The 27,557-nt window shown below is 36.5% G+C and overlaps 1 protein-coding gene across 6 annotated transcripts in view; it reads right to left on the bottom strand.

The window, feature by feature from the left end:
* The window catches only part of cntn5 (contactin 5), a 107,587-nt gene that overhangs the window by 67,686 nt on the left and 12,344 nt on the right, over positions 1 to 27,557 (bottom strand). For 4 of the 6 annotated variants that reach the window (XM_005455075.4, XM_005455079.4, XM_013274400.3 and 1 more), the window contains exon 2: positions 5,252 to 5,369. In XM_005455075.4, coding sequence (XP_005455132.1) covers positions 5,252 to 5,306 — 55 coding nt within the window. In that variant the 5' untranslated portion in view covers positions 5,307 to 5,369. Of the gene's footprint in view, positions 1 to 5,251; positions 5,370 to 24,597; positions 25,083 to 25,753; positions 25,773 to 27,557 lie in introns of those variants that run through there. The other 2 variants (XM_013274399.3, XM_013274398.3) reach the window with 2 other exon arrangements.

Below are 27,557 nucleotides of genomic sequence, written 5' to 3' on the forward strand. Positions count from 1 at the left end.
AAAGTTTATTTTTCAAGGTATACAATTACAGCAATATATATTCATTGCATGGTCCGGCTCTATGTACTGCATGCAAATACTCATTCGTTTCCCCACACACAGCCATATTTCTGTCATTTGACTCTTTTGCCCTTGGTGAAAATTACTTCATGCATCACTTATACGGCACTACACATCTATATTCCCTGCAACCCACTTTTAATATTGAGATACCTCTGAGTTAACCAAGGAAAAGCTGAATTACCATTCCACACTTAACACTCCAAGAAATATTATATTTCAATCACTGGTGGACTGAGGTGGAAAAAAAAGGAAAACAAAATGGCCCCAGACATTATGCCTGCCCAACCCACTTTGTTAGTGCCCTCTCCCTTCTATGTGATTTAAATATCTACAGAATAAAAGGACTGGACAACGAAGAGAGGCACAGGGGAAAGTAAAATAGAATGAAGCAACTACTGTCTTCAAACTGAGTATTTTCTGTTCTCATGGAGAACAGTGGGTCAAAAATCCATTATACAAACCATTGTGTCAAAAGTATTATAATAGACAAAGACAGCATCACACCCGTGGGAACAGCTGCTCATGGCTCCTACTGCTGATAATATTGAAAACCAGTTTGAAGTGTGCCACTCTTACTAAAATGTGACACATCTCTGATAGTTGTGAGTACTAAAAGCACACTCAGTTCGCAGTGCTGTTCTGACTAAAGTGGAGAACTACAACTCTCTCTACATACATATAATTATTGCAACATTAGTCAAATACGTGTTGTATAAATTGAACAGCTCCTCCTCAGAGTCCACATATGTAAGATTCAACTTTGACGTCATTATGACCCAAACTATTTGTTGTATCACAGTTTTCAGGTAACAACAATTTGCAACAAATTTGCAACAATTTGACTCTATTCATTTCAGTTACCTTTAAGACAAAAATTAGTGTTAGCGTATGGATGAATGATGAAAAGAAGTCCCTTGAAAAGTTTGGCTGAAGAAGAATGAAGGCAAACAAATTTAAAAACTTGTCATTGTCAAGCAACAATATCTGCCCCAAATATTTGGAAAAGCGTATTCTGTGATTTTAGGATGTTACTTCAGGTTGCAAAACAATGTCTTGCCTCAATATTACTACCCCCATATTTTGGCTCAAGACAATGTGTTTACTGTTTTATGCTTCACAGATGCTATAATTCATACATTTTGGTTGTTTTTGTATTTTTCTCTATTAGCATATGTGTTTTGTGTAATTGAGATGTTTTTATTTGTGTGTGTGTGTGTGTGTGTGTGCACTACTACTCTGTTGATAGTATTGCTGTCTATTGTAGCCTGTACACACTTGCAAAAGACAATTTAATCTAAAGTCATATCATGCTGGTTAAATAAAGGTTAAAGAAAATGAAAAATATGCATGTGCATAACAGTAGGTGTCTTATTTTTCGATTTTTTTTATGCAATCATGAAATACTTTTGTTTACACTGTGATAAATTTCCTGGCATTGTCATTCAACTAAATCACACAAGAAAGAAACACAGACTGCATTTCCTGTATCCAATTTTCAGCTGAATTGCATAGATATGTTCAGTGAATACTGCAGTCATCAGTGTAGGAGAATTGATGACATTCTTTGTATTTCCTTCTTTCTATGTCACTATATATGTAGTGCAAAAAATACCAAGTTAAAAATAATATAGCAAAAATATACAGCATTTAAATACTTGAGTTTGTTGTACCTAACAGTATATGTGAACATATGTTCACCTATAATCCAGAAGAAGAAACAACCTTGCATTCTTTTTTTCTGAAAGGAAGCTAGTTTACTACGCAGGAAGACAACAGAAGTCATTGTAGTAGTACTGAGATGAGACACCCATAATGAGCAAGCAGAGCAAATTCTGTCAACTGTACACATCCAAGGAATCAGGAAACCAAATCCTGAGATCAAAAATCAATGGACAGAATTGGCTCAACTGAAACAAATTAACTACACAAGCCGCTAAGTCCCTGTTCATAAACTTGATAAACTAGTTGAAGTCTTGACAAACAGAAAAAGAGTTACTGAAAACTCTCCGCTGTTCCACAGCAGCTTCCTGTCAGCTAATTTTAAAAAGTCCAAGTCACAGTTACTTAATAGTGGAATTTCTGTTAGTATTGATATCTTCTTACCAACTTCATGCATACACCAATACCATGTAGTATTGTTTTCATTGGGAATTTGTGCCAAATGTACTACTACTACTGTAAGATGTTGTTCATTGTTAAGTCCCATAGCAGACCTTAGTGAACCAGAGTCTGTTGACTCTCCACCAGTTTTCCTATTTCTCTATTCATGTTTGAAAAATCAACATCTTCTATAGCAGCCGTGGCCTTTTCTGTTATCGCACATAAAGCAGAGACACCCACAAAGAGACACACAAGCCATTTCTGAGAGATTTCTTAAGTGCTCATGTTGGGCTGAAAAGCTTTCAATAGTCACTGCACTTTGCAGTAATTCTGCAGTTTCTTGTGAATTTAAAATACTTCTTTTTTTTTTTAAAAAAAAGGGAGAATAAACTCTTACATTTCTTTATGCATTTAGGGCACATTAAAAAGCTATACAGAAAATTAAGATTAATAAAGGTGTCTTGAATTAATTCAGGAACTGATTATAATTATCCTCCTTCACACTTTGTGATGGACAATGGTCAGCACTGTCAGTGATGGTCAGCTGTCAAATGCTACCAAATATGACTGTTCCACAGTCTCCTTTTATATTTATGTTTCTATTTGTGTATCATAAAGCTCTACTGAGACAACTGAGTTCAAAGGTTTTAAATGGGATTCAAAGGTATTGTAAAAGTATTGCATTTAAAAGTTGAAAATTGGACACTTTATGATGAAAAACAGCTTGATTAAAAACTAAATCACAATTGTCAGCGGATAGCAGTCAGCAGCTTTACCATCTCCTTCACACGTCCCCACGCACTCCATGCATTGCTTTTACAAAATCCCTGGGGAAGCAATGATTACAGTTTACAGACAGCAGTTCAAAATGCTTATGATTAGACTACATCAAACCTTATGGTGCTTTTGAAAATACAAGCTCAGGCCTGTCAGCTGATGGAGTTCAAGCTCACATTACCACTGGAGGCTTGTTAGGCAGCTTCCCTGCTAATACCAGTAGCAGAAGTTTGGGAGCGCACACTTTGGCTTTCTCGAACAGTAAATAGTAGTTGCTGGGATGTTAACATTTTCAAATTGTGGTAAAGGTCTGGTTTTCGGTAATCTTTATGCAGCACTGTGGATAATTGGCATTCTGTGGTACAAACTGTACTGTCTACAAAAAATCAGATGTAATAAATTTATGTCAATATATAAAATAAAATATATGCATGTATATGTATACATATGTATATTTAGTGTGCACATGTGTGTCTACACATGTCTATACATAGGAATAGTAGTGTTAGAATAGTTATGTTAAGCTATATAGTTTATGTCTTGCATATTTCCACAACCATATCCATAATCACACACTGTGTATGCTACCGTTGTATATAGTGTATTATCTTACTTATTTTTTATTTGTTTGTACTTATTTTGTATTTTTCCTTCTGATATCTGTACCTGAGCTGAGGTAACACAAACATTTCCCTGTCGTGGGATCAAAAAAGTCTTATGTTATCTTATCTTATCTTATCTTATATATTCACAATCTAATGAATGCAAAAAAGTGGGCGACAATCAAAGGTATAAAAGAAATTTCCTATGTGACAGTCCCAAGAAACTAATTTTAATGTTACATTTTTTTATTGAATAATAATTCAAGCAGGTTTTTTCCCCCCACAGAATTATATTTAGTGCTCCTATGCAAATACTTAAATTGCCAAGTACCCTGTGAAAAATCATTAACTAAGAAATATAATCAGTCCAAGACAGTCTGTCTGACCACAAGATTAAAGGCTCTCTGGAGAGGGAGCTGAGTGATATCAAGGACCATCACAGAGGCAACTTGTCCAGCCAGCCCGTTGGTGGGAAAATGAGAGGAAGTGGGTTGGAGCTAGACATTTTTTGAATTTGTCACCAAATTGACCATTAATATACCTGAGTGGCCCACCCTAAATTCTGCCTGTGGCAAATGTGGGCTAACAATACACAATACTGAATCAGGAATAGTTGCCTGAACAACAATGGTTGTTTTATACAGGATGAGCTATTTTTATTAGAACCATAAAATAAGAAAAGAAAAAGTGAAAAGAAAGATTTGTGTTTTTTTTCTTTGTTACATCATGTCACTTCTATACAAGTTAAATAATTTTCTTTGCAGCCAAAAATAAATTGTATGTTGCTTTGTTCCTTTGTAAAGTTGTAATGTACAATACTGCTTTACAGCAGTATACCTAACTTTAAAAAATACATCTTCTCTTTCAAGAAATACCCACAATTTATTCAGAAGCAAACAGCCCCAAGAGACAATGTTTAAAACTCAAGAAACAGTTGTTTCCATTTATTATTATGGTTTAACAGACAGACCAGTGAGGTCAGTGCAGCTTCTCTGACTTCCATAAATGAAGCTCAGAGAAAGGTCCAGAGTGCACAAACCCTTCTCTGGTGGGTTGAAAGAACTGTTAAAAGGGCAGAATCCATTAGACCGGCAAATCCCTGTTCTAGACTGACCGAGGGAGTCACTTGATCCGTAACTTGAAATTTTGCGCTCACTGCTAAACACACTAGTGAAGATGTAGCACGGGAAGATAATGGATACCAGACAGAAAAAGCGGAGCACTGGTATGTTGAAACTAATTACTACTGAGCCAGTTAAGCATGCCTGATACTTTAAAGGTACTTGGACATACATTCATGTTACGTAAATTGACTTTTATTCTTTCTTTCTTAATTAGGTAGAAAGGTATGCATAAAATAAAACTTGGTAATGAGTAATTATGTTATACAGCAACCATAGAAGGTGTGCAAAGATGTTCCCAATTTTATCTCCCTCAGAAACCAAGAAGGACCTGGCACATAAATTCTTGGATTTAAATACAAAACGTATCATTTTAAAGATGTGAAAGTGAAAAAAATATCCCCGATATTTGACACCGATAAATGAATGAATAAATAAATAAATTCTCCTACATGTGGCACATTTATCCCCGGCAAGTTATCACTTTAGACATTACTGTATAATTTTCTTGTTGTAATATTAATACTTTAAATTATTCTGTACATCTTTTCTTAATAGTCTCTGAACACTAGCTGTGGAATTTCTTACCTGAAAGGCCACTGATGACAGACAGGAGGAGAAATGGTTTCCATGGTGACCCCATACTTGTTGAAGAGGTCCCTTCTGCAAGAATGTTAGCAGGTCTGCTTCTTCATTAAAGCTGCGCCTACAAACAGAGAGGAAACAAATCAGTTGGTGGGAGGATGTACCTCTGTTTATCACATACAACCAGAAGCACCCTGTAGAACACAACAGCTGTCAATCAAAATCACTGTGAAAATCTCACTGAATAGAGTGTGCATTTATTTTCTTATCACGTGATCACAGGGATGTTTCACACCACACAATCTGGACTTCAGGGGGGTTACACATGACAAGATTGCTCCCACTCCATAATTTCATGCAAAATTTATACAGTGGGCTAGACTACTATCCCATCCTGGGCTTTTCACACCCTCTCTAATTGCATGCAGTCTATCACAGCTATTAAATTCCCATTATACCACAGAACTGCTGTACATCTTGTACTGAGAAAAATCCAACATGCATCATGTAATCAGATAGTGACTGACACCAGCTTGGCTACTGAAGTGACAAATGCATGCTCCAGTTACACAGGGTGAATAGTTTGTGAATAGCAACAAAATCCTTGAATTTTCAGGATAAAGAACGTTTTGCAGCTACAATGTATAAAGGGCTCTTTGAAATCACTACATGCGCCTTTTGCTTAACTCTTTTGCTTAATGCTTTATAAGTCTGTAATTAATTTCAACTGTATTTAGCTTATTATATTAGAGAGAGAAGAGGCTTTTTTGTTAACTAAACAAACCTTATAAATGAATTCTTATACACAAAATTCAAAGGCCAGCTAAAGCTATTTTAATCTTCTAACTAAAATACACAATAATATATGAATAGTAATAATTGTGTCATCTGCAGGTGATTTAACACCAGATTCTCCACAAACAGGTGACGCAAGACAGCAGAGAGCTGACCATCATCCAGCGTGATGCCCCAGCTGTGTTGTGAACAGCTCTCTGCACCAACTTTTCATGGCACTATGATATCATCACATCTAGTCAGGATTATGACTTACAGGCATTGAGTCATAATTCCACAGATGGTAGCTTCGCGCCATTGGCTTCTCATCCAAGCACATCCACTAAATGTCTGAACCAGCGGTTCCTCTCGTACTGAGCGTTTTACTACTCCAAAACACATCATCAGTAGAGTAAATCTGACCTACCTTAAGATGGTCAAAGCCCAAGCTCACCTTTCCCTTTTCAGTGGGTGAATATTCAAACAATGGATTCACAATGCAGAGCAAACTGGGGCATTACTGCATTATGGGATGTGGCACAATAATCGTTTAATCTCAGTTATCTTGTTTTTATAATTGTTGGAAGCCAAAGTGGTAATGGAAAATTAAATTTTAATTACAAACCCAGTCTTGGACTAACGGTGGCATAGTTGCATGAGGAGTGACATGAAGGTTATCCCCTGTAGACTTCTTCAAACTTTGTGCTTGCTTTGCTGGATTTATTAAAAGATCATTCCCAATGCATTTTTTAACAAATAAACTTTCTTGATTCAGCAAACCAGTAAAAATCAAAACAAGAATAAAAAATTGAAAAATACTGGAGTATGTTTCATTCCTGCACAAAAGTCATTTTTCATTCAGTACCATCAGTTATAAGTTAAGCATAAAATATGATCACAATAGCAAACAATATCCACTGCACCTCAACTTATGGATGAGTCTACAGTGCTACCAGGATATATATTGCATAATATACTGTTTTTGTGGGCCTGTGTTTTGAAGAGAATGAGGTTTGCTGACCTTGTTATTCATGCTCATTGTCAATCATCTCTACATTAAAAAGTGGTATTTCTCCAGTTATCTGACAGGAGTGCATTCATTTAAATCCTCTTTTTTTTGTTTTGCTCTCTTCCACTTTTATCTCAGTGACAGTGTCTCTTATCTTTATTTAAGTCTGTGTCATTTAGATCATTAACGCAGTTGCACAGACAGCTCTGAGGGTTGAGGGAAGCATGTCCAGATCCAGTAGGAGTTATGTCACATTCATTATTTATCCGTCCTTGTCTTTGCTTCACCTCATTCACTCCCCTGCAATGCACAATGCAGCAGCAGTACTGCTGGGTTAAATAATTAGTAACACAGAAATTAGGCTGTTATTTAGAGAGAGAAAGAGAAAAAAAACATGAGGAAATGAAAGAGAAAGAAGAAAGCAAGGTAAACAGATTATTCTTACTTGTAATATATGCAGTTTTTTTGTCTGCAGCTTGTTCACTGCAAGCAATCAGCTATTTTCCCTATAAATGAGGCACCTGTAAAGCCTTTTCTTTACAGGTGAAACAAAATGTCAAACTCAAAATGAGGAATACATTTTTATGTTCCTATTTCTTAGCTATTTCTTATTTCTTTCCAAGCTCGCTAATATAAAAAAATAATAAATTAAATAGCTGATTGTATGCTGTCTAGACAGTTGTCTGCACAGGCTGTTGAAAATTTCTCTTCTTTTTGGAAAAAGTGTTCACCCTCCTTCACCTCACTCTGACCTTTTGTGCGTCTCACATGAATACAAGGGAGTAAAAATAGATCATACAAAAGCAGCGTAAGAGAACATGAGCAGAAGGATTCTGCATACATTAAAACACAGAAAATCACCTAAGACAGCCAAGCAGTTTCTCCTCCTTCTTGAACACATGGGTCAGCTCATTGACACACAAACTTCTGGACACGCGTTGGACTGAACTACTCTCACCTTATTCCCCAGGTGATAAGTGAAACCAGAAGTGTGTTTCTTTTTTGTGGATATTAGAGGAAAAAAAGCTGATACTCTGTATCAACTTGCCTTAGCAGCAGCCTTAAGTAAACTTCATATCCCATACCATTTCACACTGCGTACATGACAAGCACTTACATTTGCAGGTAGTGTAATAAGTAGTAATAAGACTATTTAAAATATAGCGCAGTAATTCTACTAGAAAAAGGTGCAGTGCCTTTGAATACTATTCATGCTATAGCTTGTCTGGTATGTGAGCCCTGAAACTGCTTCAGTTGTAGTGAGAGTCACTGAGGAGTAAAATTCACATCAGTCCACTGCACACTTAAGCTGATGAGAGACACTGGGTTGCTTTTTCTCAAACCCGTGTACTTTCAATAGGACAGCTTCTGCAGTATGATGATGGCTGGGAATCTTACTGTGCTGAGAGGACGTGTCTCTGGTCATTTTATCTTATGTTTTCAGTTGCAGTAGAAAACTATTTACAATTTTTTTTAATTGCTTGTGTGAGTTGTTGTTCATTTGTCCTTAATAGAATTTAGTAGAGTAGAGCTACCACTTAGTTTTACTTTTGTCATCATGGCCTATTTTAAAAGATTTCTTTAAGCGCTGATGTCTTATGAGGCAAACATAATGTTGCTGTAGCAGGGTATTTGGTATGTTGTACCAGAGAAACTAAAGAGTATGAGTATATGAGAAGGACATTTTTATAAATGTCACAGTTTTAAATTCCAGCAGAGCCCATTTATCTAGGCTTAGGCTCTGATTAGGCATCTGTCTGATAGCACAATGAGTTTGAAGTGTAATCCTTCAATAAGTGGAATATAAGCTAAAATGTTTCTTGGTTCTGCTGTAAGTCAGATATAAATGGCTTATTCATATTTGCGGGACGAAATAAAGATCATCACTTTAGTTCAGGCATCAAAATATACTAATGCATGAATAGGGTTCTTTAAAGAAATCTACAGTATTTAGCATCACCTGTGATGTGACCTGTGATTTACAGGAAGTGGAATGTCAATACATATATTTTTTACTACTGTCAGGTATTTGTCATTTTAAGAGATCACAGGTCCTTTCTGTATGTATCAAGTAAAGTGTGTTGGTAGTTGGACAACCTAAAGTTTAGCCAACTCAACTGCTCTGTGTTTCACAGAATTCTGCCAGACATGCCATTTGTTGAATCAGCTTTCATTTTCCAGTCAACCGTAAATTTCACATGGGAGAAAAACAATGTTGGATAGCCTTTGATTCACAAGAGGCAAGCCAATGCAATGGATATTGTACAACCAGAAACTGGGCTCAATTAGGAGGGAATGGCGTTCACCAAAAAAGTAAATAATTCACAAGCATAAAATTAATGTATGCTTAATTTTACATTTTACGCAAAGATTTTATTTAGCCACTCTTATCAAATGCTGAAGAATTCTAAGAGTCTGTATTTTACTAAAAGACAAACATTTTGTTTTCTACATGACAAAGGGGATCTACAAAAAGAGCGAATATTCAGTACTCAGTACGCAGTAGCCTGCAACTTTTCATTTATATACATTAGGGGGGGGTGTGGAGCTGAATCCTGCAACACTTCTGTCCAACTGATCACAGCTCAGCTAGAGGAGCATTAATGAGGTAGTGCAGAGGTTACAACAATGTCCACTGACAGTTCTCATTGTGATGTTTCTACTTTGTGTTTTCACAAGACGTATTCCATTAAATATGTGCAGACATGGTTTGTCAGGCTGAGTCTGAACAACACCAGTCGCAAACATTGCCTGAAAACATTCCCCAGGTAGCTATGTTCTCATTAACTGCTTATTGTAGGATATTGTGTAATTTTAGACAACGAAGGACAAGATGCTTCTGACAGCCTTGTAAAAATTGAATGAATTATGATGATTCAATAACAATGTAGCGTGACACTTATGTATTTTCACAGGACCTGTTGTTGTTGTATGCATGTAGTTGTTTGTCACCAGAAACATTAAGCCCCCCCCCCGAAATTCATCAATTTGCTATGGATTATTCAACAACTCGGACATGTTTCTATTCATGCTTGAAAACAATGATGTCTTGGATGTAACCTTTGTATTTTTTAACAAAGATATTAGCACAACAAATATTAGTTTGTTATACAGTCATACAGGAAAATGGAGGCCATGATGGCAAATGTACTACCACAGATATCCAGATTGTGGTTGCAATGATCATTTTCACGCTCCCTTGCCTCACCTTGTCACCTGTTTCAATTAACATACATTTTGTGGATCAGGAAAGGTAAGTCTACCAAATGCTGAGACCAGAAATGTAATCAGTGCCACAATAGTATATTACAGCATTTGTCACTGATAGTAACACATTCAAATACACACACACACACACACACACACACACACACACACACACACACACACAAAATATTTGTTTGGTGAAATTTCACAGATGTATGCAATCAGATACATTCTCCAGTCCTGCAAAAAGCACAGTGTGTAACTTGTCAACTTACTCTCAGAGTCTGTCAACACGCTGAGTAAATAAAGTAATAAAACAACTGGGCAACATGGTGTTGGATCTTTTGTACTTCATATTTTGTACATAGTATACACAAAGTAGTTCCAGTAGCATCTGCATCAGTAAAATGTACCAACAGCAGAAGCACAAATACTCAGGGCACTGGCAGCCACAAACATCTGCCTGCTCCTCTGCAAACATCTGACTATAATCATGCTAAAAATATGTTTAAGAGGTGATGAGCGAAGCCACTTCACAAGTCTATGATGCTCATCTCTGCTGCACTTGCTCACTCATTTGTGGATACTGTCATATAAACACTTGGTGTCTATATATTATATACAGCACTATGCAAAAGTCTTGAGCCACCCTTTATTATTTTATACTTTTCGAGGAAAATGGGAAATGAGTGCAGAGATTTAATGAAAAAAAACATAATTGGTGCATAATAATCATAATGCAGTATATAAAAGCAAAATCAGAGTTTGCACAATTCTAACAGGCTTCAAAGTCAGCATTTGGCATGGCCCCCTTTGTTCTTCAACAAAACCTGAACTCTCTTAGGCAATCGTTCTTGCTTTCTTAAAAGATATCCCAAAGCTCCTTTTGCCTTTTGTTCAGCTCTTTAACAAGATGATCCCGCAATGTTTCAATAATGCTGAGGTCCGGGCTCTGGGGAGGCCAATCCATGACTGAGAGTGTTCATTGTGTGTGTGTGACATGACAGAGCCTCCACTCCTTTACTCCTTTTCTTCTTCACTCAACCGCTTTTCTGACCTCCTTTCTACATGTTTAAGATATTATTAATTACATTTTTGATTCAAATGTAATTCATAATTCAATTTTTCATAAGACAAGGAACCCTTCCAGTGAGACCATGTGTGATGAGGCTTCAGTGAACGGAAGGAAGATCAACTTTAGTGTCACATGTATCTCTCAGGCAGGTCCCGTGTCAGGTCTCAGTTATTTTCCTCAGCTTAAACGACAAGACCTCCTGATCCTATTCATCTCCTATTGACCTTAGAGCCACTTTTTCTTTTGTCTTCTACTTGTCTAGTTTCCTCAGGCTTTTTAAGGACATACTGCACACCAGGCCAAGACACGCCAAGTTTTCAGCTAATAGCTCATTGGGAATCAAAGAGCTACTGGGTACAAAAATACTTCTGTATATTTTCTGTATCCTGTAGCAAAAATATTATTTTACGCCCATCTTTGAAATTTTTCTTAGATTCAACTAAAGAATTGGGAACTAATAATGTGTTTTTGAATAATGTTGCTAGTAGCAAGGGCAAAGTAAACTATATGATTTATAATTGGTTGCTTGTTATATTGGCTGTTTTGTGTAGAGACAACAGTGGTTCATGCCTTGAGTTAGGTGCCTTTTACTGTCATTCTTGAATGATTCATAGGTCAGTGCTAAGTAGCTTAACATTATTTTGAATGCAGTCAAGTGTAAGGACCGGACTGCAAATGATCAAAAAGTAGTCAGTGTCCAAAAAAAAAACTTTGAAAGACCTTCAGAAAGCCTGGAGAACTGTTTTTAAAAATTAAGACCACTTTATAAAGTTTTTAAAACTTTATAAATATGAGCAAGACTTTTGCTCATATTTAGTGGACTGAAGCTGTGTGATTGTGCTGCATCTTCTTAAATACAACATTCATTGATTTGTATTGCACGAGAGCACTGATCATTCAGTTCATCTTCACTGTGCACATTTGATTTGTGAGAAGAAGGCCCACACCTGTCTACAGGTAGAAGGACGGTTGGGACAATACTGTAATGCAAATCAAATTTTGATGAAGCAGCAACAGGTTACAGAGCCAGTGGGGTTGAGATAGCTTTTAGATCAGTATTTAGCCAGTTATGTTCTTTGAAAGGGGTACATATTAATGCTATTGACATGCTTGTGCTCTTACATTGTAGCTGGAAAGATTTTCCTAAAGGATATTTCTCAAGAAGCCTCTCTACACAAATGAACTCCAATCAGCTACAACTGTTTTGTCTTTAGTATTTTGAGACAGCAATTTTATAGAGTGTTAAATACCCTTTTAAATAGCTAACTTTACTAAAAATCTGCAGCATGAAGATTCTCTCTCTCCCTCTCTCTCTCTCTCCATATTTTTATATATATATATATATATATATACACACACACACACACACACACACACACACACACACACATATTTTTTTTGCTATACTATTTTTTTTTTCTTTTGCTAATTGGATTAGACTGAAATCAATGATTGAAGGAATATTTGTTGGGATTAATTTTAGTGATTTGGAGTGGAAAATGCATGCAAGGTAAGATTAGGTCATTATTTAATTTACCATAACCATGGTTCTGATATGGTTTATTAACCACAATTGATCATTTCTTTCAGCATAAAAACCTTCCTCTTCTGTTTACGATTACTATTTTTATTGCTAAAGTTTAGTTTTTTGTTGCTTTTTTGTTATTCCTGTACTCTATTCTCCATATTTTTATTATTTTTATTGGAATCATCATTATTATTATTATTATTATTATTATTATTATTATCATTATTATATTATTATGATTATGATGATTATTATTATGATTATTATTATTATTATTATTATTGTTATTATTGTGATTAAATATTATTATCATACTGGACTAAGTGAATTTCCATAGCTACTCAAAGTCCCAACCTTATGTCATCGTGTTTTTTATGTGATTGTAGTTCTTCCTCCCTTAGTATTTATCTTAGCCTGTGTTTAGTCTCTGTTCCCATGTCTACGCTGTATTTTTCCCATGTCCCACGTTCCACATCTAGTCACTCCTGTCTCCATGTTCCCCCCGTCTCTCCAGTCAGTCATGTCTCTGTCTCTGTGTCAAGTCCACGTCCTTGTGAATGCCTCATGCTTCCCGTTTTATTCTGACAGTCTGTGTCCTATGTCAGTGTATTCTGCTTTGTTTCCTTGTCTCATTATGTCAGATTAGCCCCAGCTGTGCTTCCCTCCTGTTTCCCATCCCCTCGTTACTCCCTGGTGTATTAAGCCCTGTGTTTTCCTCTCTGTTATCACGTCATACCACTCCCATGTGCTGACTGTGTGTCCTTCCTACCCTCAGTATTTCCTAGTTCTGTGGTTTGAGTTTAATGTTTTTAGTTTTAGCAATAAAGCTGCCGGCTTTAGTTTACCCTTCTGTGTTCCGAGCCCTGCTTTTGGGTCCTCATCCTGCCTGCCACACAGCAGATAGTGACAAGCTTCTTCATATAAGAGGTCTGGAAGCAACTCCGAAAACAGACTAAAACAAACTTAATAATAAAAGCTGAATGACTCAGTTTTATTTTATTCACCCATTTATTAATCTATTGTCCATATGCTTCCTGGTTCCCCTTCTGATACTACACTACACGACTTGAAAGTATACAATATGTAGAGAACATTTTGGAGTTAGATATGTTTCAGCTAAATTACCTGTTTTACACATACATGTATGTGCTGTGGTAAAATAAATCTATTGGTAAATTTTGGTGTATAGATAAGTATAACAGAAAACACTGCTTAGAGATATATTTGTATTTCAGCCAAGACAAACTACTAAGCTCTTTAAAATAAGTCTCGTTACACACTCTGGAGGTTTTAATCCGAAAGCAGGGGGTGAGGTTAAAACATGATAATACTGGGATTAATCTTGCCACCGTTTCACTCCTTTGACCAAGACAAGCCATTTGTAAACGTTAAAGCCGAAGCAAACTCTTAAAAACAACTAATAAGCTGGACCAGGCACAAGAGGGGATAATGATGAATGTTAGAGAAGTGAACTTTTGATTAGACTTACATTTTTGGTGCCTGAATTGAAAAATGTAAAGAAAAAACGAACAAAAACAAAACTAAATACATTGCAGATGAGTTATGCCCACTGAGTCCCCTCAACTAATATCACTAAATGTGCCCTTGAGCAAGCCACTTTGCCTGCATTTTTGTCTATGGACCTACACATAATGTGCAGTACAACAAAATTACATTATATTAGAAAGTAAGCAGCATTAAGAAAATGTGTCCAGAAACAAACACCTACTAGATTTAAGAAAAAGGATAAAAAAGGATAAAATTATTATTTTTTTTTTTTTAAAAAGCCAAAACTATAGCATGGTTCTTTTCTTTTTTTTCCTTTCTCTGTTTTTTGCTTTGAGGCAGACAGCGTTTTATTTGTCCTGTTGTCGAACCCCTTAGTTGGTAAGTTCCTGGTCCTACACTTGCCACTCGTTTCAATGAGATGTCTGCTTAGAAATAACATGGAACCTCAGGGTGAGGAAAGCAGTATGCATAACACTATTAAGGGTGAAACAGGTGGCAAATGCAACACAAGGAATCAATCTGCGAGCCATGTCAGTGTTCGGGTTGTTTTAGAACACCTCCTGCCAACTGCACGTTTACATATTCTGCTCTGTTGCGTTTTTTAGTGTTTTACCACTGTTGTCTACATTGTGGCTATTACATGCCCCTTTGTACCTCTTCTCTCCTGTCTTCCCCTCGCCCACCCCACTTGCTTCTCATCTCTTCCCTCTTGTTCTTAGGTGCAACTAGGCAGACTCTGTATTTCAGTGCATATTGAGACAAAGCTGGTAGTCCTCCCTCCCTGTTTTTGTTACTTTTGACCAGCTTTCTCTCTTGGTGTGGTTGATTTTTGTTATGGTCCACATATAAACGTCTTTTCCTGATAAATTTAATCTTGGCTCTGTATGTTTTCTGTATTCTATCAGTATACCGCAGTCACACAGTCTTGCTGAGTTTCTCCTTTCCTGAGGCTGTTGCTCTAACAGGGGCAAGCAGACTCCTTGACTGCACCCACAACAGAAATAAAGCCATCCTGTTCTACTTGCGCCTGACTGTGAACCAATGTATCAATTAAACATCTCACAGTCTCCATGTCAACTACATTCATTATTGTTTCATTATAACCGTAGCACCCCGACATCGACAGCTATTAAAGCATACATTACTCACAACTCCACCAGGACCATAAAGTCATACAGAAGTCTTAATCTAATGCAAAACATTACTATAGAACATGCACCAAATTATAACAGCAAAATTTTTCAAGATTTTTTTTCTGCAGCTGCCTCACGTAGTACATGAAGCAGTGTAATGCGTGACTCATTTAACATTTAACAGTGCATCTACATGTGCCAATTCTAACCTTTTTGTGAGTGTGAATAAAAAAAGAATAGCTTGGTGAAACAAAACAAAACCTGTTCTACTAATGAAGAGAGAAAAGCATGTAAAACTCATTAAACTTGATAATTATATACAGCGAATTAGAGCGAAAACTATTAAGTTAAAGAATTGTGCAAATTTACAATGGGGATCTAGTGTTTGCTAGATAAAGTAAGCTTAAGGCTTTCTATGTTTGATCCTATATTGTTGACAGTATGTGAATGTTTACCAATGAATCCTATATGCGTCAGTATGAACCAGTTAGGGTACAAAATCTAGTGATCATCAACAGTATTTAAGGCATATATAAAATCTATCAGGCAGGTGCCTGACATTTTGCAAGTGCCTCATATCCTGCAATAACCCATCTGATCAGTCAGAGCACGGACACAGGACCCTAGCAGACATCCTGTGGTGTCTTCAGAGGGCATGCTGCTTAACTTTGGGCGCTTGTGGGTTGCTTGATGGAGACTCAGAGTTAAGAGGATTGGGTTCTTTTTAATGCTGCTTATGTGCTCATGTTAAGTTTTTTTGTGGTTTTGGTTTTAGTTTTTTTTTACTGGGTAAGTATTTTGTTTTCAATTCTGGGGCTTATTCTGGGAGTCAGATTTTTTTCCTGCATTTTTGAAATGGATACTAGGTCACCTTGTCCACTTGACATCCTTCTCTTTTACAGCAGAGACCGTCATGCTTGAGCTCATCTCACTGTTGCTAACTTTAGCAGATTTTTTTTTTTTTTTTTTTTTTTTAAATTTTACAGTATCCTACTGCTTAGCAATGATATCAGCCAATGACATTCCACTGATGGTACAGGAACCATGCCCCCTCCTCCCCAACAAACACACACACACCCCACGCCTTGGGTAAGTGAGCAGTGAAGCCTCAGATAGTGATCATTTTGAAAGTAAATACAGCCAAACACAGCAAAGACATTTTTAACTCATATTTTTGATGATTTTGTTGTACAAGAGTCACAGTCACCTGTGTAAAATTTTGATTTATCTCCTGTTTTTACTATTAAAGCTCTCAAGCCCAACAAATTATATTCAGAAGAAGAAGATCTATGGTTTGTCAAAAGAATAGTACACTTCACCAGTCTGTGATTTTAATGTTGTGAGTGACTGTGGAATACATTGCTAAAAATGTATCTGCAATAGTAAGCAACTTAAGATGAAGACTATCAAGACCACAGTCACATGCTAGACACCACACTATCATTATTTTCCTTCATTATGTTACAAACTCAAAATATAATGCTGATACCATAACATCTGTTATCAGCCAATCCTGACCAATATCATCAACAAGTAAATCCGATCACCATCCTGTTCACAAAAGAGCAGACAGACTTTAATGGTGACGTCATCTACAGACAAATCCTGGAGCTGCTATAGTCATAACATTACTCCTGACACATGCACAGCATCCACAATGCCTTCACTGGGACATGGGGACAATCCCTGAATCACAGAGCTGCATTAAAATAAGACTCATTTTGATACAATATGCAAAAATACAATCATCCGAGCCCACAGCATCATTCATTATTTCAGTCTCGCTGGTTTAGCTCCAGAAAGGTCAGGTTTCAAGTCTTGATGTGCACCATGACAGCATCAGAAAAAAACTAAAACTGAATCAGACACTGAATTTGTTAATATACAGTTAGATGTGTAAGTATTTGAAGAATGAGACAAGTTTTCTACTTTTGCCTCTGTACACCACTACAGTAGATTTTAAATCAAACAATCCAGATATAACTACATTTTAGATTTTCAGCTTTAAAGGTTCCATATTATTAAAATTAATTTTGAATTGTGAGGTTTTTATGACATTCAAGCCTTAAACTAAAGTAGGTAACTAATAGTAGTTGAGCTTAAAAGGTGTCCAGTCTCCTCGATGCTTAGGTCTTCCTATATTAGTGCTAAGCAGAGTATAATAGCGTGTGGTAAACACAGATGTTAGATGTGATGCTGTTAGTAGCAAAAAGCACTATGATTTTTAAATTGAGGCTGTAATTGAAGTAACTGAAGACCCTGCCCCAAATAAATAAACAAACAAAAGGAAACATCCTGGATGAGTTGGACTAGCTGTGCAACCTCTGTAGGGTCCAGGTGCTGTATCGCCTCATGCCACTAGTAGGGGAGACCGGGGATAGTTGTAACATTTTTGACATTTCTCTCTGTAAATTGGAGCTCTTTTAAGGTAGTGGATTCAAAATTTAATGCAAAGTATTTACATGTCTCTGCTATTAAATAGTGCAGCTATTTTCTCTGCAGCACAATTACCCATTGCATGGTATGGTCTCAAACACAAAGAGTGAAATGTTACAATTAACCCCATAGTCTGGGTTAGTTGTAACATATCCTGGGGTGAAATGTAACACAATGAAATAAGGGTACTGACAAAATGTTAACATCTAATCTTTGTTTATTCAACACATGAATGCACTTAGAGCCATTTATGTAGCTGTGTGTGTGACAGAATGCAGAAATCTAGCTTTTGAACATATTCCAACCCCCCAAAAAAGACAAATGATGGAATTTTCTGCAACTGAATATTTCATTAATTTTGGTTGGTCTTCCTTGATTTTGGCCTCATTGGCTCAGTGGGCATCGTAACCTACAACTCTTGCACCAACTTTTGAACATAACAATGAAGCTGAAAAAAATGTAGTTGTTCACCAGCATCGCAATCCCATTACTTTTTATCATGGCTTACCTTTGTGTGGTTTGCAAAGTGCTGTTTCTTGCACCCATCCTGATTTATTTCCACTACCAGTACTTCCTACTGGTCCATCTCTGACACAGTGGTCTGCATCATGTATGTGTGGGAACACAAACAGTGGAGGAATTGTGTTGCCAATGGCATTAACCGCATATACAAAGGCGACCAGTGAACCTCTCTCTGCTGATGTCGTTGCCCAAACTTGTTTAATATAAGTTAAAGTAATAGTGTGGTAAGTTGTAACATCTGCATTATTGTTACAACTAACCCAGACTGTTGCTGTTACAACTGACCCAGACTCCTATAGGGCTTTGGAGTTGACGTCACGCCGCAATGTATTGTGGGAGCGCGGCACCATCTTCCGGGTCCACAAATCAAAACAAACACACTGTGTTGGAACGACGACTACAAGAAACATGCTTAAAAGCAGCTCAACTGGATATCAGCTCGTCTGACGGCTGCTATCCAGGGTAGACGCATTCATTTGGTAAGGTCCGCTGTATTAGCTCCCTCATGTTGCTTCCAGGTTGGGAAAGAATTATAAGACAAACCCTTTTTAAGCTTATTCCCGTGCTGGTCGTGCGATCGAACACTGCAGTACGAACCATGGCTGTTGTGTGTGCCTTCGTTCCTTCTTCGCTTGCGCTTTGTTTGGACCCGGAAAATGGCGCATCAGGCCAAAATACTTTCCACGCCCACCCCCGTGACATCACGCTCCAAAGCCCTATAACCATGAACTAGCTAAGATTACAGCCAACGGCTAAAACATTAGCACTAAAGACCTACACAGAATATATCCCCATAGACATACAAATAACATAATTTAAGTTTGATGAGTGCAAAGTAGATAATGCTATTAGAAATTGAAATAAAGTAGAAAAACTTACTTTTTGGCATACAAATTACTTTTTTTCGTGTTAAATTGTCTGTGTTTGACAAAATGTGCTGATTTTTCACATGTGATAGCAGAACTGAATTGGGCATGCACAGCATGAATCACATCATTTGAAACTTAGCCCTGATTGGAGAAATTGGAAGTGTTCCAACTGACCCACGTTACAACTATCCCCGGTCTCCCCTAGTCACACTGACCCGAGCCAAATGCTCAAATCCTTCAATTTTTTTTTTAAATCAGTGTATCAAAGAAGGGTTAAGTGACAGCAAATAAATACTGAAAATACTCAAAATTTAGACTTCAAATGAGAAAATTAACACGTTCATGTTTTTCCATCACTCGAAGAACTGAAACCGCAGTGAATACTTCAAACAACCATGTCCACACAGGAATAGGAATTTGCTACCAATCATAACTGTTAGCGTCAGTGTTCTTAGGTCTGATGAAAATCAAATGCTGAGGGAGAACAATGAATTTTGAAAATGTTAATGTCCAGTTTATAACCAATAGTAGTATGGGGTATGTGTTTCTCTCATTTCATGTCATTTTAAGTGCTTGAGTGCAGCTAAACTCAGCTGGGTTTCTGTTTCATTCATTTGCATCTGTTTGTGTCTCTCCTCCGCTCTTTCCTTCTCTCCTTAATACAGCCGAATTCACAATAAACCTGTTGTCATATAAATATTTCTTTTCTGATCCTGTGAACACAATGAAATATGGACTTTACCACAGTCCATTAACCACAGGAAAAACTGCTAACACACAAGCCACTTGCCAAGCTGCTACTCTGTACAGCTGAAATCTGGATTTTGACATACTGAAAAAATCTTCATTCACATGTTTAAAAGAATGACCGTGTTGAGAAATTTGCCAAATTTAAAAGCAAAATAATCAGTCACATTTAGAATAAACACTTATTTTTCATTCAGGCCTGTGCAGTCTACTCGTGAGCTGCAGTGTTCCTATTGGCTGGTCCTTGCTGTTCTTCCTTAAATGAACTGTTAGAAATGCAAACCAGAGTACCAGTCATGTTTCAGAAAAATTAACATTAACATCATTATTTGTTGCAATATTAAAAATATACGAGAAACTACAATTGTGTATTCTGGGGACAGATGAGACTAACATTAATATGTTTTAAAGTGGTACAATATGTGGCATTTAACCAAAGGACTGCATTAACTGTTTGAGTTATACCTATTTTTTTAAAAAGTAATTAGACAAAGACAGTTTGAAATATAACACTCTAAATACATAAAAAATAATTTTTATATAATATCAAAAAAATATCAATATAAAAATAAACATTTTAATCCTTGCAGTCAATGACTGCTTGAAGTTTAGATCCCATGGATATCACCAAATGCTGCTTTTTTCCCCAAAGAAGCTCTGCTAGGCCGCTTCACTGCAGCCAGCAGCAGTTGCTGCTTCTTTGTGGGTCTTTCTGCCTTCAGTTTTGTCTTCAGTAACTGAACTTATAATTTTTCTTTGCAAAACCCTTGGGTTCCTTTTGCAGTAAGCTTATTTATTTATGGTAACCTGATCAGTTTTGCAGCTTTGCAGTTCTTTTAAATGTTTTTTGACAAAGTCTAATCTGACTTTTTTGTTCTTAATCACCTTGCTATAAAACTGTTTCTTTGATGAATGGCTCTCTAGATTGTAGAATTTGACAGTGAGTGTAGACTTGGGAAATTGTCATGCAGGGGTTTTTCTTAACTAACTTTAGTTGTCTTTTGTGGTCTTTCAGGCTTTTTGATATTCCTGAGTTCTCCAGTAAATGGTAAAATGGGTTCTAATATAGCGCTACAGTACTCACAATGCTTATACAACGTGCCTCATTCACCCAGTTACACTCAATTATATAAACACTTTTTATTCTATGCTTTTTAGGGGTTACCTAACTTGGTGTTAGTATCTTGCCCAAGTATAAGCAGTGGGATGCAGACTGGAGCAGCCAGGGATCGAACCAACAACCTTCCAATTAAGAGATGACCTGCTTTGCCTCCTTCACTTGCATCAACATTAACAGTATGTTATACTGAGAGTTGCATGTGGCAGTATAAATGTGGCACTAACGTCCAGAGGTTTCATCAGTTTACCTTCTTCATTGAATTCAACCAACTGTCCATTTACGTTTGAGCCTCTGCCAATGGGGGACTAGAAAAACAGCTGTAATTTCTGAACAGTAAACCTTGTTTATTAATCTTAAATCTTCAACTTAAAACAGATCACTACTGTTTGCTGTAGATTCCACTGTATACAGGGCAAAATTAGAAGGAAAAAAATCTGTCACTACAAATTCTAATCGAGTGACACATTGTAGGGTTTATTTTACAATATAAAGCGCCTTGAGGCAACTGTTGTTGTGATCTGGCGCTGTATAAATAAAATTGAATTGAAATTGAATTAATGGAACTAGGTTTTTTGTTTTTTTTTTACGAAAGGCATATTTTTTCCACTCTAATCAGTTTCAGCTTCAACTCAATCTCACGTTGATGGAGAAAGGTGTAAATTTAAAAGCAACATGAATGTTCCTAATCAGTGTGCTATTGTTTTTGATTAGAACTACACGCGATATGTATGGAACAATAGTGCTCATGAACATTCCCAGAGATCAAAGATGACATCCTTGCATTGCAAGGCTTTCTCCACTGAGTAATAATAATGTATATTTCTAACCATAATTTACATTTTTTTTTTATTCTATTTTCATTTCGTGGTCTTGAGGAAATCAAAAGCGGGAATCTATGCAAATGAAATGATTTCAATGATAGTTCACAATCTTCTTGCAAAACCACTTGTTATTTCACTTAATTCATAAGTATGACTAGGTGTTTCCCCCCCCCCTTTTTTTAACGTCATAATGTCTGCTGCGAGCAGCTGCAGTTAAGATGTGGTAATTTGCCCTGTTAACATACTGGCACAATTCCATAAATCAAAAGTTGGTATTTCCGAATATTTTTGCTAAGCCGTTTTATATCTATGCTATGCCCCTAAAGTCTCAATAAGCTGCTACCTCTTGTGGTACCACGGGTTTATGTGAAATCATGATTAATGCAACTAAAGTTATTTTGGTAGTTCTGAAATCATGACCACAACACAAAAACATTATTTCTGCTCGTTTTCTTCTCATGCACAATTACAAAGAATAGCTAGATTTTACTAAAATGAATTTATGTCTAAGAATCATGGCAGTTGAGCCCCTCTCCAGCCCTAGGTCTAGCCTTTAGATTACATGTAAATGTTATTTAAAAAAAATCACAAATTTTTAAAAGTAAAATTCAAGCATTTAAATGTCACTCTGCATTTATTCTGTACACATTTTTTAATCAATTTAATTTTATTTATATAGCACCAAATCATAATGCCTCATCACGCCTCAAAGTACTTACTTTATGTGAGAATGACAAAATGTCAGCTTTAAAAGCTATTACTTTTATTACCACTAATGCTACCACCAATAATGATAACAATAATAATAACAACAACTAATAATAATTATCATCCAGCCTAATAAAAATGCAAAGTATGCTTGGAGGCTCACCTCTTAAAATGTTTTATTTTAAATGAGCACAGAGGGGAAAAAAATAAAATTTTAAAACAGTTTTTATAATTTTGTATAATTAAAGAAAAATGTCTTAATTTTTTTCTTAAAATAAATGTAATTTGTCAGAGCTACACAATACACTTACACGTATGCATATGTATATAATTTGTGTACACACACACACACACACACACACACACACACACACACACACACACACACACACACACACACACACACCTTACATATAAAACTCTTAACTGTTATTTCTTTATATTTTGCTTCTAAAGAACCGCATGTGCACAATGCATTATTATGCACAGTGAAATGGAAGTATTCAGGTAAACCTTTAAGCTTTGCCATTTTGCAAAGTTTTATGTTCTAATATACTCAACTGGCGTTTTAAAATCCTGCTGTAAAAACAAAGTAGATGTTTCCATTACTGTCGAGTGACATCAAGGTAAGAGGTACTTCACGTTAAACTGACTTCAACAGATTTGAGTTCATTTTATCCTGGCCTTTGGCACTGAAGTGTCTGTTTTTAATGAAAAAAGCAACAGCTTTCTGTCACTTGATCTGAAATCTGAGTGACTACTTTACATAACAGACATACAACTTCTTAAAAATAGAAAACTGCACTCCTGTGAACACTCCTATTACCCTAACAGACTTTTGAAAAAGGCATAGAATTAATAGATTGTGATAAAGCACGCCGAGTCATTCTGTTTCATCCTGACTTCACTAGGTCTTCCCACACACAATTATCTCTTCTGTACATTTTGTTCATCCTTTCTACCACCTAGCATTGCTTTCTGAAGTCTCTGGCTGCCACTATTCACCCCTCAATGGTTTTAATTGTCCCGATGACCTCAATCAAAAGACAATTACCAAAGGGAAGAGGAGCACAGGCAATTATTGTCTTCACCATGAGATAGTGCACACCTGAATGGAGCTACCTCCTTTCACAGTGTTAAAATTACATGTGCTGCCTGGCTGTTGTGATGAAAAAGGGAGAATTAAGTGTGTGCCTGAAATACTTATATGTCCTTAGAGAAGACTGAATCTGAGAACATACTGACACTTTAAAGCCAAATGAGAAACGTGGCACACATATATGAAGATATGTAAAAGAATTCAGGCCCAGCTAAGATGAGTTGTAACATGGGATAAGAGAGGCATCAAGCATACAGACATTTTTCATTTTGACATTGCCTTCCTATAAGTAGCTTTTTTTTTTTTTTTAATTTTTTTTTTTTTTTAAGAATTTGGCAGTCTGGTGATAACTATGCAAATAATCATTACAGTAAAAATGTGATACATTCCACAAACTTACATCATCATGAAATGAATGCACTGAATGTCAAAATCCACCATTGTTTTAAAATCAGTGCAAAGATGCATACTGAGGCTGTTGAAATGTCTTTTTTTGGACTGAGAAAGCAGTAAGCTGCAAGTGGTTATCGTCTCTGTGGCTGCTGGGATATACGGAAAGCAAAGAGTACCATTTTGTTTTTTTAGAAGAAGACTGACAATGTATTCTACATATTTAAAAAAAAGTTTAAGTTTAAGGAAAATATATTTGACAAAGTATAAAGTTAAACTTAATGCAATACAACCAGTACAATCACATATTATTCCTATATCGTATTGTGGCAGATAATCATTGTTTTCAATGTTATTTTAATGTTGGAGTTACTACAGAGCCCATCTAGAGATTAAACTGACCTTTAGCAGATATTTGCCAGGAAGCACGTAGCATCATGAAGCCTGCCAAGTAAGGCAAAAATCCTAATCAGGATTTCTGATCTGGATTATTTAACATGGGTATTCACAATCAGCACAGTAGTGCAGTGATAAGTACTGTTACCCCACAGCAACAAGGTTTTGCTTCAAAGCAACCTGCTGGCTGGGGGCTTTCTGTGTTGAGTTTGCATGTTCTTCCTGTGACTGTGGGATATTTCCCAGGTACTCTTGCTCTCTCCAACAGTGCAAGGACATACTTGTTAAGTTCCCTGGAGATTCTAAATTGGCCACAGGTGTGAATCTGAGCATGACTGGTTGTCTGTCTGGGTTCTGTGATGGACTTGCAACATGGCCAGGATGTACCTTGCACCTCACCCTGTGACTTACCCCACTCACCTGCCTCCCCATTATGGATAGATGGATGAATGATTCATGAAGTTAACAAACATCATTAAAAGGGAATGACATCAAACTTTAAATATATAATTCAAATGAAAAAAAAAAAATATGGAAAACAAAAGAAAGAATGGAAGGTAGTGGGGGACAATAGTGATAGTTAGTTAGACACTAGCTATGCATTTTTTTTTTTTTTTTACTATAAAGCATGTCCTGCAAGGCCAGCCATCAGTCCCTGTTGAACTGCCTTAACTTCAAATCTGCAAGTACAGATGGGGCCAAAGAGAGCCTCAGGTGACAATAGACCCAGGTAGATCAACATGGCAGCTACAGGCTGAACATCACAGAGGCAAAGCGAAAGGCCAGCTGTTGCGCTCCACGTAAAGCAGTCTGGATAAAAGACCCTGACAGATCCAGAGGCAAGAGCAATACATGTAAACATTAAAAATCCATCCAAAGGTTCACACAGAAACTCTGAGTTTTACTTCATGAGCACATAAGGACACATGCATGTTAACAACCATTTCAATATTGCCACATTCATGACATCTCCTCTTTAAAGCAGGCACCATTTCTAAATACATTTGTGTTCAGACTTTAAAACAAGCAGGTTGTTTTCCAATTCAACAGCTTAAAGTGGAAAGTTTTTGTCATTTTGTGGTTGGCAGACTATTTTATGAATTTGCCATCTGTAATACTGCAAAACAAGAGTAGAGTGATAATGGTAAGGACACCAGAATACCTTTAATGTTGTGAATGATGTGTTAACCTCCAGCAATAGCCTGAATGCCAACACCTGAGTCTAATCAAGCCAACTCTAATCTGGCTGACTGGATCAAAATAGCACCTGGTGATTTCTTTTTGCTGCTCTGCATAGGCCTGAACCACCTCATTTAGTTCATTACAAAGAATGGTTATGTGGGTTTTCTGCCAGTGTATTACAAGCCCAGTGGGAGACCAGTCTTAAGTTAACATCCCTCAATTCAAAGCGCCAGGGTTTTAGGCAAAACCTAACCATTAAAGTTGCTAATGTACCATATTAGCCTTCTGGTCCTGTTAGCCATTTTGACTCATATATACACAAACTGAGAAAAAAAAACTACAAAGTAAACGAAAAAGTAAACAAAGAGCTGTCTACAAGATATATTTTTATTTATGTAGCAACAACTAAAACATATTAAATTATGTCCACCAACTAATGTAGGCTAGATTATTCTTTGCTATTTGAAAAAGGTCATCTTCATCCTGGTGAAAACCTTTATTCCCCCCATCAAAATGAAAGCTGAGTCATAAATATGTTAATTTCCTTCAAATAAGCCTGTTGCTTCAGAAAGAACTGTTATAGTGGCAGGGTAAACCCTTCATCGTTAAACTGTAAGACTTGAAAAATTTGTCATGTTAATGATTTTCAACTCAATTTTCCAAAAAGATATACTCTCTGTGCATTTGAAATGTATTCCCCTGTCTCCCACTTCTCTGAGTGGTGCACATTTCTCAAGGGATCTTTGAACATGTCATATTTATAAGTTTCAGTAAGATAAAGAGAGCCTGTTTTCTGTTTATCTTTTTGCTTTTATGCCAGTAACTTATACTGATAAAAGTCTTGCTTTAGTTCACACTGTGTTTTTAGCAGAGAGGTGAACAACAAAATACAAAAACATTCAAGTTTTCTTTGTGAATTCAGTCAGTGTGGTGCTTCTTAAGCCTTCTATTAAGAAAGTAAAGCAATTGAAAAATAAATGTAAAGATTTTTTTTTTTTTGGCTGAGGTTAGTGTGAATGATTATATTTAAGAAAAAAAAACATCAATAGTGTCTAACCTTGTAAAGGATGTATTTCATGAGTAAATGGACCTAACAGCATTTTGATCTCCAGCTTTTTAAAAAGCATTCCCAAAAGGACTTTTAAATCCAAATCAAACTGCAAAGTCAACACATTTTAGAATAAACAGCATAGACACCCATCAATAGATCTTCACAAATTTTCCTGAGGAATGCAAAATGAGTGTTCAACTATATATTAGTTGAAAAAGTTACTATTTCAATGTAAAATACACCAACCCTGATGAATGTTGGAAATCTGGTATCTTATCTATGAATTCCAGCTCTACCATCCATCTAGATGACAGTATAACAAAGGTCATATTGAAATAGTGCCAAGGACTCATTTTAGCCCTGAATATTTTAATTAGCGCTGTGCCATATCATATCATCTGAAATACTACTGGTATATTTCTTTAAATTTAAGTGTAATATCACAATATCAATAATATAGTGCTGCCATGTGTTTGTTCCCTAGCACACATGATAATCAGTCAGGTCTAGGCACATCTGACAGTGAGAGCCACATGGTAGCCTCTCATTATGATTTAGTAAAAATGGAGCTACTTCAACAACCTCCTGCAAAGCACATTACTAAAAAAATGCAAGAATATTGTCCTTCATTTTATTTGCACTAATAAATGCTGCTGCCTGCAAGCTGCAATTACTGATAACATGTTGGCAAATTTCCTTGAAATAGCATGATATCATTTTGAGGCTATATCGC

Source organism: Oreochromis niloticus, linkage group LG14 (assembly GCF_001858045.2).
Source record: "Oreochromis niloticus isolate F11D_XX linkage group LG14, O_niloticus_UMD_NMBU, whole genome shotgun sequence".
Classification (NCBI taxonomy): domain Eukaryota; kingdom Metazoa; phylum Chordata; class Actinopteri; order Cichliformes; family Cichlidae; genus Oreochromis; species Oreochromis niloticus.